The sequence below is a fragment of the Staurois parvus genome, unplaced genomic scaffold (assembly GCF_062004578.1).
Source record: "Staurois parvus isolate SC_StPar_1 unplaced genomic scaffold, SC_StPar_1.0 ptg000955l, whole genome shotgun sequence".
NCBI classification, from domain to species: domain Eukaryota; kingdom Metazoa; phylum Chordata; class Amphibia; order Anura; family Ranidae; genus Staurois; species Staurois parvus.
In genome coordinates, this window is record NW_028318751.1 from 1,157,736 (window position 1) to 1,173,695 (window position 15,960).

Consider the following 15,960-nt stretch of genomic DNA (forward strand, 5'->3'; position numbering starts at 1 on the left):
GCTGGCTGAGCAGATGGGCCATGTCAAAACAGACAATGCAAAGCAACAACTTATTTAAGTCTAATACAATCCTTATTAGCGTTATTTTAAGGGATGCATGGCAAATGATGCTACCTTGCCTAGGCCCCATTTTGCTTTAATCCATCTCTGCTTCAAATGGTGAAGGAACTATGGTGCAGTCACATATCCTTCATCATTCCACAGATCTTGGCTTACTACAAAAAAACAATAGGCTTTAGTAAGGTCAAAGTAGAAAACCAGCCCTGGAAAAAAAAAAAAACATGCTCCTACTATCTGATACAGTTCTGCACTAGAAAATTAATTCCAAATATTCTGAGCAGGCTAGTCAATGGCTTCACATAGCTTACAAAGCAGGAGAATACAGTAGCATCTCATTGCCTATTAATGAGAAGGGGATTTCAGGGTGTGCTCCTCTGAAGATTCAGTGAGCAAAACAGCTGAGCCCGTTCAAGTACAACAAGTGTTATGTGTATAGTCATGTCAGCATGGAATGGGGAGAGGAAGAGAACACCAGCAAAGGATGTAGGTGCAGTCTATGCGACTGGGATATCTATGCATTAATTGTACGGTATGCCACAGTGGATGAGCTGCATGCATAATGTCAACCTGTGATTTCAAGACACTTTGTGATCTGTATATATTAAGCTAGCTCCATTTTTTGTGTTCATCTTACCATCCATATAACGCTTTTCAATGTAAGAAAGGCACTGTGGTTCTGAGTAATGGAGTTTACAAAAATAAACACGCATGTATACTCATGCATAAACCCATCAGTGCCAATTTATTCAGCACTTTATTTAGAATTATTATTGCAGTTAAAATTAATGCTGAACTTCAGGTTAGGTAATTGTGACCATAACATGATCATTTTTGTCATAAAACTTCTTAGTCTGTTACATTATCGCAAGGATTGAGAAAGTGCATCTCTGACTGGGCACTTGGAGTGGGTATTAAGAATGAGGCAATGTCTCTTCTGTCCATGGTGTGGTGCTGCTGCGACAATCTACAATTCCAGTGATGCAATGAAAATGTTAGTTTTCAGTAGGTGTAAACGTGGGCCAGACTGTAGGAAAGATATTAACCAATTGGTTAATCCGGGAAAGACTGGGATTCTGAGATGCTTGGGTCCTCCTACTAAAGCGATTGGAGACTTAACCTGGAAGCTCTCAAAACTATAGAGTTAGGACTGCAGCATACAGAGGAGCCTTGATGTGGGCACTACGGCTTCCCCATACAGTGGAGCATTGATGTGGGCACTACGGCTTCCCCATACAGTATATTTGCAAAACCCTCTGCTTTTACTTGAATTTAGACAAGGTCAATTTGGTTTGTTTGCAGAATAGTTGGTAAGTGTGCTGGGAAATTCGTTTTGTTTGTGGAGTGGTGATGTAACCTTGCAAGACCTGTTGCCAAGGGCAGTAGCAGGCACAGTGCCAATGCTCAATCCAGCGGAATGCTAGCTACACTGAGCCCGGGAAATGCTGAATTCCAAAGAGGATTGATCAGTGGCTGCTTCTTGGAATAAAAAATAATCACCATATTTGTTTAAGGTTGGAACAGAGTTTTTAAATGATGGTTAAAAATTTCTGCCCTGAGTTCGGCTTCAAAAGAAACCTATTGTCACTTTTTTAAACTGTTGAAAAAACAACTTGCAATTCAACTAATTACAGAACAAGCTCCTTCAATTGCAGGGTCTTCGCACTCAAAAAAAAAAAAAAAAAATCAATATTTCAATTATAGTAAACCTTGGTGGTCTGGATCAGTCACCTAAAATTTGGGCTTTCTATGCAAAGGTTGAAGCAAGTTGGCAGGCTTGGGAACACAGTCTCATTATCAGAGACCCACGAGATAGCAGAAGGCAGGTAATTCAACTGTTACCATCTTCCTGAAACTGAATTATCACCATTCGACTGACCGACCCTTTAATACTACAACACAAAGGGCAATAGTGTGCAGTAGATAGGAGCCAGTTCCTCTGCTCATCTCTAGTGTGCAATAACCAGATGCCAACCAAGTGCACAATAATCTCCATCAGCAGAACTAAACTACACTGCTACAAAATCTAACATCCAATTGGCTATGGATGTAGGTTTTCATTTACATATACTGTATGTTAATACCTATGATTTGGGGCTGCCTATGGGCACATAGATCAGACTTTGTTGAGATCAGCAGGGTATCTGTCCACTGAACTCCTGCTGATCAGAGCAGAGCAAGCGGAGGACACATCTTCGTCCGCTCAGTTTATGCAGGGCAGACATGGCTCTATGGGTGGCTGGGAGCAAATGGACTCTGCTGTCCATTTACACCCGACTGCCCTCTGATCTGCCTAGCCAGAGGATGGATCCCCTTCCATTTTTTTTTTGGTGGACCGGATTGGAACAGAGGAAGGTGGTTGCAAATGGACGCTAGTCCATTTACACCCACTGGTCCATAGGGGTTAATAGACCGTCCGATCAGGTCCACCTGAAAAACTGACAGACAAACCTGATTGGACTCTTCATGTGAAAAGGGACCTAAGAATAGAATTTGATAAAATAACTGTTGTTAAGGGACTTGCTGTGTGCTACCAGCATGGCTTAGGCACTAATATAGCACTTTGGGGTAGTTTAGGAGTTAAAGTAAAACCTCAGCTGATCTAACATATTTTGGTAGTAAAGATGTCCTAATTGTGTGATCTAACCTATATACAAAGAGCAATGATGACATACTTTTACACTCTATTCATTTTTTTTTAGGAAGCTACACTTGGATAATCTAATGCAGGAGTTTCCAGGCTTTCCAAAGAAAGGGCTAGTTTACTGTGCTTCAGATTTGAGGGGGGCTAGACTGTGGCCAGTGGGAGTAGAAAGTGTCCCAGCATCGGTGGGAGTAAACAATTCCCCAGACATGGTGGTCAATGGGAGGTTGAATAGGGCCCCATCTTTGGTGTCAGTGGGAGGAATAGTGCCCCGTCACTGGTGTCAGTGGAAGAAATAGTGCCCCATCTATGGTGTCATTGGGAGGAATAGTGCCCAATCTATGTTGTCACTGGGAGGAATAGTTCCCCACCGTTTGTGTCAGTGGAAGAAATAGTGCCCCATCTATGGTGTCAGTGGGAGGAATAATGCCCCATCTATGGTGTCACTGGGAGGAATAGTGCCCCATCATTGGTGTCAGTGGGAGGAATAGTGCAGCCTCGCTGGTATTTGTTAAAGGAAAAGTGCCCCATCATTGCTGCCAGTGGAAAGAATTCTGTCCCATCAGTGGAAGGAATAGTGCCCTCTCAGCAGGAGGAATAGTGCCTCATATCTGTGGGAGAAAAATGCAGACAAAGGACTGCATCTGACCTGTGGGCAACAGATCGGAGACCACTGATCTAACATAAAGCTGAACTCCAGGAAAACTCCAGGTACTTAAACTACTTGCATTTAAAAATGTAATTTGTGTATTTCATATTAACGTGGAATTTAGCTTTAGAGATAAGTGATGTCATACTTGCATCATCTAACATACAGTATTTAATGAGCAGTGATGCCATTTTTTACCATCTAAATTTTATTTGAAGAATAATGATGTTATTGTTGAATAATTTTACTTAAATTTGTAAAGTAGTGATGTCAAGACTCACCATAAAATGTCATCAATCCTGCGCCAACAATAGCCTTCTGGCTTTAACAAATGTCAGTGACGATAAAGCATATTTAATAATCAGCTGACATTAACATGTGACTGTTGGCTAGATGGATGTTTTTCTTTTCATTTCCTTCCAAATGAGAACTTATTAAATGGAATATTAAAGGTCATGTCAGAGCTCCATGTTCTCTACAGAAGCACAAGGATGTCATGGAACTCTTCTGTGAACTCTTTCACCTTATTTATTGTGGAAGTGAGACTATTCCCATTTTATGTTCACAACAAAGTTAGACAATGCTTTTCCTTGTAGAAGCATTTTGGATATTTGTCAGGAAAGCTCAGTTTTAAAGGAAACCTGTGATCTTACCCGCATGAAAGGAAAAAGAAGCATCAACCAGGAAAGAAGCATGCTATGCCTTGGTGAAGTCACAAGCTCCTAGTCAATCATACATCCCAGCATGCCTTGTTTTGGTAGTGTAGCTCCCAGCCTTTCCAAATATTATACAGATCACAAAGCTCCATCCCCAGATTTGCCCAAATTTCACTCCCAAATGAACCATATCTGGACATGCAACGTGCACTGGCAACAGTTTCAGCAGAAGTGTTGGGTGGTATGAGATACTACTTTTCTTGACTCAAAGGAGAAAATCTTACAGGCTAAAGAATTACAAAGTGTGGCCAAAGGCAGGTCAACAACCCTTCAAATGATCAAGTTCAAGTGTCTCCAGAGAAGGGTGTTGTAAATGCTAAAGCATACAAAGACACTTTAGACCAGTCTTTCTTATTAAGACAATCTTCTATTCCCAACTTTGTGGCAAGTTGATGAAGGACCTTTTCTGTTTCAGCATGTCTGTACTCCTGTGCACAAATTAAGCTACATAAAGACAAGGGCTGATGTGTTTTAGTGTAGAGCAAGGGTGTCCAACCCACGGCCCAGCAGAGTTCAGTATGTGGCTCCGGCATGTATGGAGGGTTGCCCTGCAAGCATAAGCATAGAAGCCACGGTGGCCAGGAGGGACAAGCCAGCCCCAGGCTTGTATGGAGGGATGCCGGGCTAGCATAGCAGCTGCATGGCGGCTATACTGAGAAACATGGCACAGACACGCCTGGAGGGATGCCACAGCTACTGTGTTTGTAATAGCACCGGCAACAGTGGATGCAGGGACTCCTGATAGTGCCAGGCAAGTAGATGCCTCCCCTCAACCCCCCCACACAGTACATACAAGGGTTGCCAACTGTCATTAAGGCTAGGTTCACATCTGTGTGGGTGATTGCTGCTGTGGGACTGCACCTGTTTACCCAGTCGTAACCACCAGCACAGAAACTCGCTCTGGATGCGTGTGGGTGCCATTAATCCTAATGGCATGCCACACACATTAAAAATAGCTCCCTCACTGAGAACCACACTGCACCTGCAGTTCCTGTACGGGCTGCAATTTCTAAAATTCTGTAGGGACCTTTTCCTTGAGTTTCAGGAGGCACAACAGCCCATTTGCAATTGGTGGCTCTCAGAGCCGTGATAGTGGGAACCTAGGCTAATTGTTTGTGCGGCCCAAGACAATTCCTCTTCTCCCAATGTGACCCAAGCAGGTCAAAAGGTTGGACACCCTTGGTGTAGAGGAACTCAACTGACTTGCACTAATCGTGACCTCAAGCCTAATATTTTATCTATGTGATTTGGAATGCCGATTGCAAACCAAGTCTTGTCCAGCATCAGAACCTAAATTCCCAAACACTGTTTTGGCTGAATGGGCACCATAAAAACATATTCTAAAATCTTGTGGAAAACCTTAGATGGAGAATGCCATGGTTTGGGAATGGTATGTCTAACAGCTCATACAGGTGTGATGGTTATGTGTATACAAACGCTTGGCCATAAAGTGCATCATTGATGGCATTGCCTAAATATGGGCTAACAGAATGGTGCTAGAATAGATTGGGCACATCATGAGTGGAGAATGAGTACAATAACTGTTGTGTTTGATTTCAAATTTTCAACTATTAGTGCCCACACTATGGCTACATCCATTGTATTTAGACAACATGCCCTCCTTTAATAACCTGTGGAATATAGAGCATTAAACGAAAAAAAGACCAAGCAATAAACAGGCAAAAAGAATAAGCCAAAGCTATGGCGGCCACAATGAAACAAAATAATCAAAATGAGGCTTAAACAAACATCAGGTCATAATTTTCCTGCTGAAGCAAGGTTGGCCAAATGAACATTTCTGTATTACCGCAAGAAAAAAAATCGGCTGAGATTTGGCTGGTGCTAGCAAACAGCAATCAGAAAATATGAGAAATATACCTTCTGGAGTAATATCTATAGTTATCGTTTTACGTACTGGCATTTCCAAATTATCTGCAATACAAACAAAAGAATATCTCAGAGATTACAGTCACAGCAGATGGACATGAAAGATTTCTGGAACCTACAGGAAATCGATGTGGAAATATTTTAATCCTATAATGAATTCCCATGTTACGGCAACAACAAACTCAATCTGCAGCCACTGCCGTTCCTGTGATGAGCTGGGCTCAGAATCTTTTCTAAGGCGCTATTTTCTTAAAGGAACACTCTATAAACCCTCTTCCTTAAAGCCCAATTAAAATCTCCCATAGTTTTATAAGCCATGTTTTGGATTCCTGTCCACATCTTAGGTTCAGTTCGCACTTGTGACTTTTGGATCCGACTTACAAGACCCAAAGTCACAGGGCAAGTGAAATGGTATGCATCTCTGTGAGAGCTGTTCCAATTACTACCACTAAAGTCTCTGCGACTTCAGAATAGGTTCCTGAACTAGTTTGATGCGACTTTGATGAGGTTTGAGTGCCGGAGAGTGTAAAGTCGCATCAAAGTCGTATCAAAGTTGCACTGAAATTCCAGCAACCTTGGAGTCAGCTAGTGTGAACCGAGCCTTAGGGACTGGAAAGATGGCAATAACATATGTTCTGAACCAGAGGTCCCCAAACTGTGGCCTATGGGCCAGATCCATCCCACTTAAGATGTATCTGCGGCCCTTTGAAGTAAAAGGGGACTCTGATGGGGACTGCAACGTAAGGGGAGACTCTAATGGGAACTCCAATATAAGGGGGGACGTATGGGCTGGGGGAGGGATCTTATGTACATAGGATGGGACTCTGATGGGCTCACATTTGTTTGGAATTTCTTTTCTTCATGTTACTGAAGCTTTTTTACTGTTCTATATTATATCATGCCGAAAAAACCCCCAAAAAAACAAAGTAAAAGTTAATTCCTTGTTTTGAATTTGATTAATTGAATTCAAAACTGATTTTTTTTTTTCAGTCCAGGAATATATGCAAAATATCAAGTGGTCCTCGTACTGAAACTTTGGAGACCCTTGTTCTAAACTATGCGATTATTTGCAATGGGAATTGAGAATGATGGTAGCAAAATTTAGCTTTGTATATGATTTGGTATTTAAAAAGAACACCGCTTTACCTGTCATTGCACAGCCTCTGCATCTTTAGAGCTCAATCCTATCACGTGACCTATGTTAATCTGCACAGATCAGTGCCAGCTCACAGTTTGGTCGAGAACACAAGCAACTGTGACAGCATTTCCGGGAATGTAATTTTGTTTTTAAATTAAAACTGTTAAAATGATGGGTTTAGTTTAAGATCTGTTAACAGGGCACATAGGAAACAATTATTTTCTCTGTGCCCTGTTGACAGAGTTACATTCAAGCAGAACTAAACCCATTGTTTTAACAGTTAAAAAAATAATATTTATATTCACAGCATGCCAAATGTCACAGTTGCTTGTGCTCCTAACCAAACTGGTAAACCAATCAAATTGCCTGATGTCATAATGGATCACATGTTAAGCACCATGGCAGTTGCAGATCAAACTGAGGCTAAGATGTCAGCTAGCTTGGATGAAAAAGGAGAGGAGGGTTTAGTTCCCCTTTAATCTGTGTATATATATATATATATATCTATCTATCTATCTGTGTACACGGATATATATTATCTGTGTATATTATATCTTCCCAGAGTTCAGGTTTAACCACTCGCTCTCAGCCCTATAGAAGATGTACTATTACAGGGTGACACAACTGCGCAAAATCACATGTTTATATACGTCATTTACATTTCCGGGTAGGGAAATAGCGGCGCCTTTCCCACGCTGCCAGTGGCTGCTGGGGATGTCAATCACCATGTATATGCGTGTGTATATATATATATATATATATATATATATATATATATATACACACACACACATACACACTGCATGTTGAAATGCGTTTTCATTACAAAATATATGAAAAATATTTTAAACAATACATTTCAAATATACTGTATGTCTATAAAAATACAAATCTACATTTTTGGAATGCATTTCCATATATATGTAAAAATATATGTTAAAATGACATTTTTATATGTTAAAAAAAAATCTGAAGAATATATTAAAAAACATTTTTTTAAAATATTTTTTCATATATTGTGTAAGAACGCATTTCAACATGCAGATATATATATATATATATATATATATATATATATATATATATATATATATATATAAAAACCCATTCATACCTAAGGGAAAAACAAATCTAAATGCCTAAGCACAATTTTGCAACGTTGACATGTGTTAGTAACACCATCACAACTACTTTGTACATCCAGGTGAATTGTACCTTATTTTTTTCAGGACACATTGGGCTTTCATTTGGTGGTAAATGGTAATGGATATCTCCTGATTTTTTGTTTATTATCAAAATAGTAAAAAAAAAATCATTTGTTTTATTTAGCTGTGTGTTTCTTGTTATTATCATAACCTACCACCAAAGAACAACCCAAAATAAATTCTCCAGGTCTTGGCGATCACAGTGACACCATACATGTGTATGTTATTTGTTGCTTGTACCCATAGTACAGCCCAGAAACAATAGTGCACATTTTATTTTTGTCTTTTTTTTTTACCTAAAACACAGTGACACTGACACTAAATGACACTGATACCAATTTTTTTTAAATCCTGACCTTTGACCCTGACATTTTGACCTTGACCCAAACACTAGCCCTGGCACTGAACTAGATCAAACCTTGATCTAGGTATTTTTTCTTTATATTTATTTTTTTTTACAAACATTTTTTTTCCCCCTCTATGTCAGGAGTTAGAGAGATACAATGTATCTTTCTCCTCCAATCATAGAGAGATAAAAAAAAAACAAGGGGTCGGGCTGTACAGTGACTGATCACTGTGATAGCCAATGAGAGGCTATCACAGTGATCATGTGACACGGAATTAGGAGTCCCGGGTCCCGATCGTTAGAACGGGACCCGGTGCTCCCAGTGACACCGCGGTCTGTGTACTGGGAGCGTACTGTGCGGCGCGCTCCGAGCACAAAGACAGGTACGCAAATATGTGGCCCCACGGAAAAAAGCCCAGATCATATTTGTGTTACATCGGCGCGAAGGGGTTAAAATATATTTTGCAATATATTGAATATGGTCAAAATTGTAGCATTTCAGATATATGGCAATATATTTGGGAAGAATATTTAAAATATATTTTTCTTCCATGTGGGGAGGGTCCTCTTTACACACGTGGGGATGCACAAGGCAGTCCCATTGATGTTTATTGGGACGCAGTAGCTGTCGCCGCTCCCAATTTGACATCCGTGTGGGTGCACGGCCCTGAACGTTTGGGGTTGTACACCCGCGTGGATGTCAAATTGGGAGCAGCGACTGTGTTTTTGCAACCGCTGCTTCCCAATAGAGATTGCACGGGGATGCACGGAACACCTGTAAACATGGCCCTCACACGGGGTACACATGGATACGTCCATGTAAACAAGGCCTTAGCAGGTAGCCAGCAAAGGCAGTATATGTATTTTCCTCATAAAAAAAAAGATTTCCTGTTTTATTTCTCTCCACAGAAAAAGCTTTATTTGTCCCAGCGATAAAGCTGTTTCTTCAGGTGCCGCTTTACACAGAAGTAGGGCAAAATTTCCTGTCAGATTTTCTGGCTCTCCTGTTCTGTCAGCTGGAGAGGATTACTTGTCTGCATCTTAATATTCTGACAGGGAAGAGGTTAATCTATGTGCTAATATTCCTCTGCATGTGAGGGGATTAGTACTTCTCCGAGAAGCTACAACTTTTAACACATCCGACTTCAAGAAAGAACACGCACAAAATGGCCGCCGCATCCCAGGCATGAAGCAGCTGAAAAAAGCTGCTGAATAATCAGAGGTGTGATGTCAAGTAAGACGGGCGCTATTCTGTCCTGGTCAGCATTATTAATGGCACAAAGACGTGAACGTCACTCACTGATAATTTTCACATTTCAGGGGAAATAAGGCTGCCATCTGACTGAAGAGGTGTGGTAGGTTTCAAGAGGGCAAGATCACCACCTTCGGGTTCAAAGACAATGGACCATAAGTACTACAACCCACCTTGAACCTAGGGCACCACACCACTCGGAGTTGGCAACCCATTTCAAATAATAAATCCAGGAAAAAAGCGTGCTGTGAAAGTGTAGAAGGTAATATTTAGCTCCCAAGGAGGTATACCTTTAATAGAAGCAATGTGTAATGGTAAAAACATCCAAGAGTGCGGTAGCAAGGACAAGGTAGGAGAACTGTCCGCTCCTCAGGCAACACAAGAGTCTAGGTTACCGGCTTGGCTTGCGTTCCAACGCCAGGGATCTTCCTTCCGCCCCCCTCTGAGGTTGCGGTGATGTAATTTCCGGAACGCCGTGATCCCTGGCGATTCCAGCCACCAAGTTCTCTCCAGTCTTGCTGTTTTCTCCTGGACCTAAGGCTTCACTATATTAGTGCTTATACAGCTGCAGTGATTAGTATTCTCAAATGAAGGAACCTTTTTGCGCTTGATTCTTTGGCTCAATTAAAATAATACACTGCCTTAATGCAAAGTGTGTGCATTAAAGTACCATACAAATGAGAAAATGAGTTCATGTTGCATATAAAGATTTGCATTTTCACATGTAGCCAGCAGGTGCTGGTCACGTGTTTTCCAGACTCTTCTTTGCTCCTTTGTTGTTTACAGAGCACAACAGCTAAAACAAACAAACACACATGTATATTGTACAGGACGCCAGGGATGGGTCCTGGATGGGCGCTAGGTGGCCCCAATATTTTGGGTTATGGTCTTTTTAAGGGGAAAAAATGGTGTGTGTATCCAGGGGTCTCATTTGCCATGGGTGAGGTATTCCGCAGTAGCCATGTAGAGGAGAGGACTGACTCGCAGTTCTCTCCGTATTAGCAGAGATATATTCGGGAACCCAGAATTGTGGAGGTTCGGAGTGATATTTGGGTGGGAAAAGAACCTCCACTCCTGACTACGGGAACTCCAGTCCCTGCAGGGTTAAGCAGGTCCAGGATGCAGCACAAACACACAAAGTTCTAAATGTCAGGGGTGAAGAGTAGGAGTTTTGAGAGAGAGACCTGTTGAGGAGTGCTGCACGTGTGCTGGGAGCTGCCAAACAGCCAGAGTTGGACTGGGCTAACCTTGGGTTACATCCCATCTATGGACTTTATGTTTTCTTTATGCTGTTTATTGGTCTTTAAATGCAAGCCAAGCAGCAACATGAAATTCACTTAACTCCAGAAAAATATAACAGAAAAGTCAGCACACTTTTATGTTTAAGATTAACGGCTTTGCACATGATCCTGTGGAGCTATACCCTGAATATCACAATATACAGTGGATATAAAAGTCTACACACCCATGATAAAATGTCAGGTTTCTGTGATGTAAAAAACTGAGGCAAAGATAAATTATTTCAAAATTTTTTCCACCTTTAATGTAACCTATAAACTGTACAACTTGAACAACAAACTGAAATCTTTTTGGTGGAGGGAAGTAAAAATCAAAAACTAAAATAATATGGTTGCATAAGTGTGCACACCCTTAAACTAATACTTTGTTGAAGCACCTTTTGATTTGATTCCAGCACTCAGTCATTTTGGGTATGAGTCTATCAGCACAGCACATCTTGATTTGACAATTTTTGCCCACTCTGCCTTGCAAAAACACTCCAAATCTGTCAGATTGCGAGGGCCTCTCCTGTGCACTGCCCTCTTCAGATCACCACTCAGATTTTCGATGAGATTCAGGTCTGGGCTCTGGCTGGGCCATTCCAAAACTTTAATCTTCATCTGGTGAAGCCACCCCTTTGTTGATTTGGATGTATGCCTTGGACAGGGGCGGACTGACCATTTGGAAAATCAGGCACTGCCCGAGGCCCCGGGGTCAGTAGAGGGCCCCATGAGATGCCCCTGGTACCTTTTTCATAGGCTTTTTTGAGTTTGGGCAAGGACACAGGGGCCCCATGATCCCTTATTGCCCGGGGGCCCCATGAGTGGTCAGTCCACCCCTGGCTTTGGATCGTTGTCATGCTAAAAGATGAAGTTCCTCTTCATGTTCAGCTTTCTACCAGAAGCCTGAAGGTTTTCTGCCAATGTTGACTGGTATTTGTTAATTGTATTGTTTATTTATTTTTTATATTAGAAGGGGGACAGGTTCAGCTGGTATTGGCAGTGGTAACCATGCATGAGACAGGGACATCCTGGTAGAGTCCAAGCAGGTTTATCCAGCGTTTTTATTCAGCAAGGCATCAAACAAACACTTAAACAAAGAACTTAAGATACAGAGAAAACAGGTTTGATTTCTTCATCATATCATCAAATTTTCTTCTAATTGAATGCAGTCACTGTTCACCCAACAATTTTCCACCCAGCTCATTTGACTTTTCAGTCAACTTTTGTTGAGCTAAACGGTGAGAACAGGGTCACCCACAGATTTAATTTTGGTCTATTGAGCAGGGTGGGGGGGACCAGGTAGGGCACAATATAAGCAGATTAAACTTCAGCTTTAAAATAATTAACACTTTGGCTTATGAGATGTTGGCAGTGGGGGCTTTTTTCTGCTCGCTTATTCTACCAGGGGAGTATAAGCACTTTTACTTGTCCAAAATTCTGCTCCCCAGCAGACAGCACTCCCCTATGCTTCAATGGCGTGCTGTCCCTCTGTGTAATCACGTCTACATGGAGGGTTATAGACTATGCATCAGCCTTCAAGATGGCTGAACCTAAATCAGAACTTCACCCAAAAGGGTTAGTTCTGCTTTAAGGCCTCCTCCACCCTCTATCACATTTGTCATATAATTATTTTTGGAGGAGGGGAGTGTGGGCTCCTAGTTTTGACAGGTGCCTCCTACTTCTGCTCCGGTTGCTTATGTAAGCTTCCATGGTCAGATTCCCACACTAAAGATGCCAGCACCAGGGACGGGAAGACTGGTCAAGAACCGATTCAGGCCAGGACAACACTGGGTCCCTGGACAGGTAAGTGCCCTTTTTTAAAGTCAGCAGCTACAGAATTTGTATCTGCTGACTTTTAATTTTATTTCTAGAATGAAGAACTGATTTAAGACCACTGGAGCAGGGGGCAGAAAATTATCCAGGGACTGGTCTTCCAATGCAGAGTATCAGGTGAATACATCTTCTTTTCCATGCTCTTTTGAGTAGGCTTCCAACATCCTCTATACCAGATTTATATCTTTGGATCCTTTAGGCACACAAACTTTGGTGCTCAAAACACCGTCCCACATCGGCAATCAGGAGATGAGAGTATCTTGTTTAATAATGTGCTAATAAGATTATATCATATGACTGTACTTCCAGAGCAGGAGATGCTCCTCATTGCTTCTGTCGCATATAGGCACAAGCTTATTGTGCCAAATGCTAGAAAAGCTGAATAGCCATCAAATTAGAGGCAGGAAAGGGCAAGCCATAAGCTGACTCCTGTAGATGGCTTAAAAGAGCCTTAAAGAAGATTCACAGAAGGGAATCCTGCACTGATAATCCCTTGCTCCTAGGTGTCCTAGGGACTTCGTGGCCTGCTTTGATGCTAGTTTTGAGGCTACCTTCACTGAACATGACAAAACACGCACTGACCCAAGTAAATTTAGCCAAAAAATACAGTTATTAAAACCAATTGAAATGTTTGACTATGGGCTTCACTCAGTTTGACAGATGCCAAAGTTAGGCCATTAGAGATGTGCTGGAGCTATCAGGTGATGTGGTCTAAGGAGAATGCCTTCAGGCAATGATGTCAGGACCACTCACTGGAAATGTCTGAGACCTATACTTAGAATAGCAAAGGAAGCAGATGCAGCATGCATAAAGATCTATCCTAAACTTGACTTGCAAAATCTTTCTATGGAAAACAATGAATAATACCATCTACATCTATCCTGCCCTCCCTCACCAGTATACGTAGCACATAAAAGCACACGTTCATACTTATCTTTCGTCAATAAAAAACGCCATTCAGGGATCTCTCCTCTCCCCCCCTTCCCCCTCCCCATTTTCTGAATGCAGGAGCTACAGCCTAGACACTGGCCATATGATCTCAGATGAAGAAGAGGATTATCATCAAAGTTGCTGACTGGATGGCTATCCATGGAATCAGTTACTCAAGCCCCTTCTAATGGGATGATGTGACCAATGCCTTGGCGTTTGGTGACACTTTCTGTACCAGAGGAAACCTAGAGCAGTGGATTCTTCAGGTACAAAATTAAAGGCATATTCCACGTCTTGTAAAAAAATTATAAATGCACCCACACTGATTGAAAAAAAAAATGGCATCGGTGCCTGCAAAGCATTACAACTGCAACCAGTGAATCACGGGTGCAATACACAGCCTTCTGTAGGCTATTCCTCAAGAGCAGGTCCGTGCTAAAATATGGCCCTTCTGTTATGGGACTGGAGAAAGTATCAATGGACTAAAAGTGCAGTGATGACACCACACTTGTGCTCCCAGAAGTGAGATAAACGGGGACACAAGCAACAATCAAAAAGCATGAGAGTGGTTCAAGTATTTCCCAACTCTACCTAAAAAGGATCTAAACCAGCAATGGGCAAACTACGGCCCGCGGGCCGTATACGGCCCGGCGGACCTTTTAGTCCGGCCCGCGGAGCTAGGCTCCCGCTAGGCTCCTTTCACAGTCCGCCCTGAAGACCGGTGTAGCATGAAAATCTGTCTCCTATGAGGATCTGTCCCCCTCGACGTATCTGCGCATGTGCCGGAGATCGCCAATCGGTTGCTAATGCCTGAAACTGGCACATGCGCAGATACGTCGAGGGGGACAGATCCTCATAGGAGACAGATTTTCATGCTACACCGGAACGGCGCGGGAACACGGCGAGAGGAACGCGCGGAGCAAAGGTAAGTGAATTGACACAGGGGGGACTCGGGGACTTAATATGGGGGATGAATTAATATGGGGAATGAATTACTATAGGGGGGATCAATTACTATATGGGGGATCAATTACTATATGGGGGATGAATTACTATGGGGGATGAATTACTATATGGGGGATGAATTACTATATGGGGGATGAATTACTATGGGGGATGAATTACTATGGGGGATGAATTACTATGGGGGATGAATTACTATATGGGGGATGAATTACTATATGGGGGATGAATTACTATATGGGGGATGAATTACCATGGGGGATTAATTACTATGGGGGATGAATTACTATATTGGGGATTAATTACTATGGGGGCTGAATTACTATGGGGGATTAATTACTATGCTTACTATGGGGGAATATTACTATACTTACTATGGATGACACATACACATCATTCATCTACTCTTGGTCCAGCCCCCGGGTCCAATATATGAACCCATTGCGGCCCTCAAGTCAAAAAGTTTGCCCACCCCTGATCTAAACCCTCTCAAGCAGCATGAACTATTTTTAATGCTTATGCTACTAGCCTTAGTAAATAGATAGGAAGTTATATTTACTTGTTTAAAACTTTTTTTCTACATTTTGTCAGTTGCTGGAATTTTTTTTGTACCAAAGATATGTTTCAAAATACATTTTGTCGTAAATTTATGAAGAAAATTATTTTTTTTTTAATGTATTGGATATGTTTTATAGCAAAAAGTAAAAAAAATTATTTTTTTTTTCAATATTTTCAGTCTTTTTTCGTTTATATAATAAAAAATCTAGTGGTGATCAAGCATCACTAAAAGAAAGCTCTATTTGTGGGGGGAAAAAATGATATAACTGCATTTTGGGTACAGCGTTTCATGACCACACAATTGCTAGTTAAAGTAGTGCAGTGCCGAATAGCAAAAAAAATGGCCTGGTCATAAAGGGGGTAAAATCTTCCGGAGCTGAAGTGGTTAAAAGTGAAGTAAACATTGTTCAGTCTGCGGAGCTCATATATAGTTAGGTTCTGGTTTTAAAAAAAAAATAATAATTATATATATATATATATACACATATACATATATATATAT

The 15,960-nt window shown here is 41.5% G+C and overlaps 1 protein-coding gene across 5 annotated transcripts in view; it reads right to left on the reverse strand.

The window, feature by feature from the left end:
- The window catches only part of CADM3 (cell adhesion molecule 3), a 649,892-nt gene that overhangs the window by 292,972 nt on the left and 340,960 nt on the right, over window positions 1-15,960 (reverse strand). For 3 of the 5 annotated variants that reach the window (XM_089656994.1, XM_089656998.1, XM_089656996.1), the window contains one exon: window positions 5,945-5,998. The exons of the other annotated variants lie outside the window; for them this stretch is intronic. In XM_089656994.1, coding sequence (XP_089513120.1) covers window positions 5,945-5,998 — 54 coding nt within the window. The remainder of the gene's footprint in view (window positions 1-5,944; window positions 5,999-15,960) is intronic. 5 annotated transcript variants of the gene reach the window in all.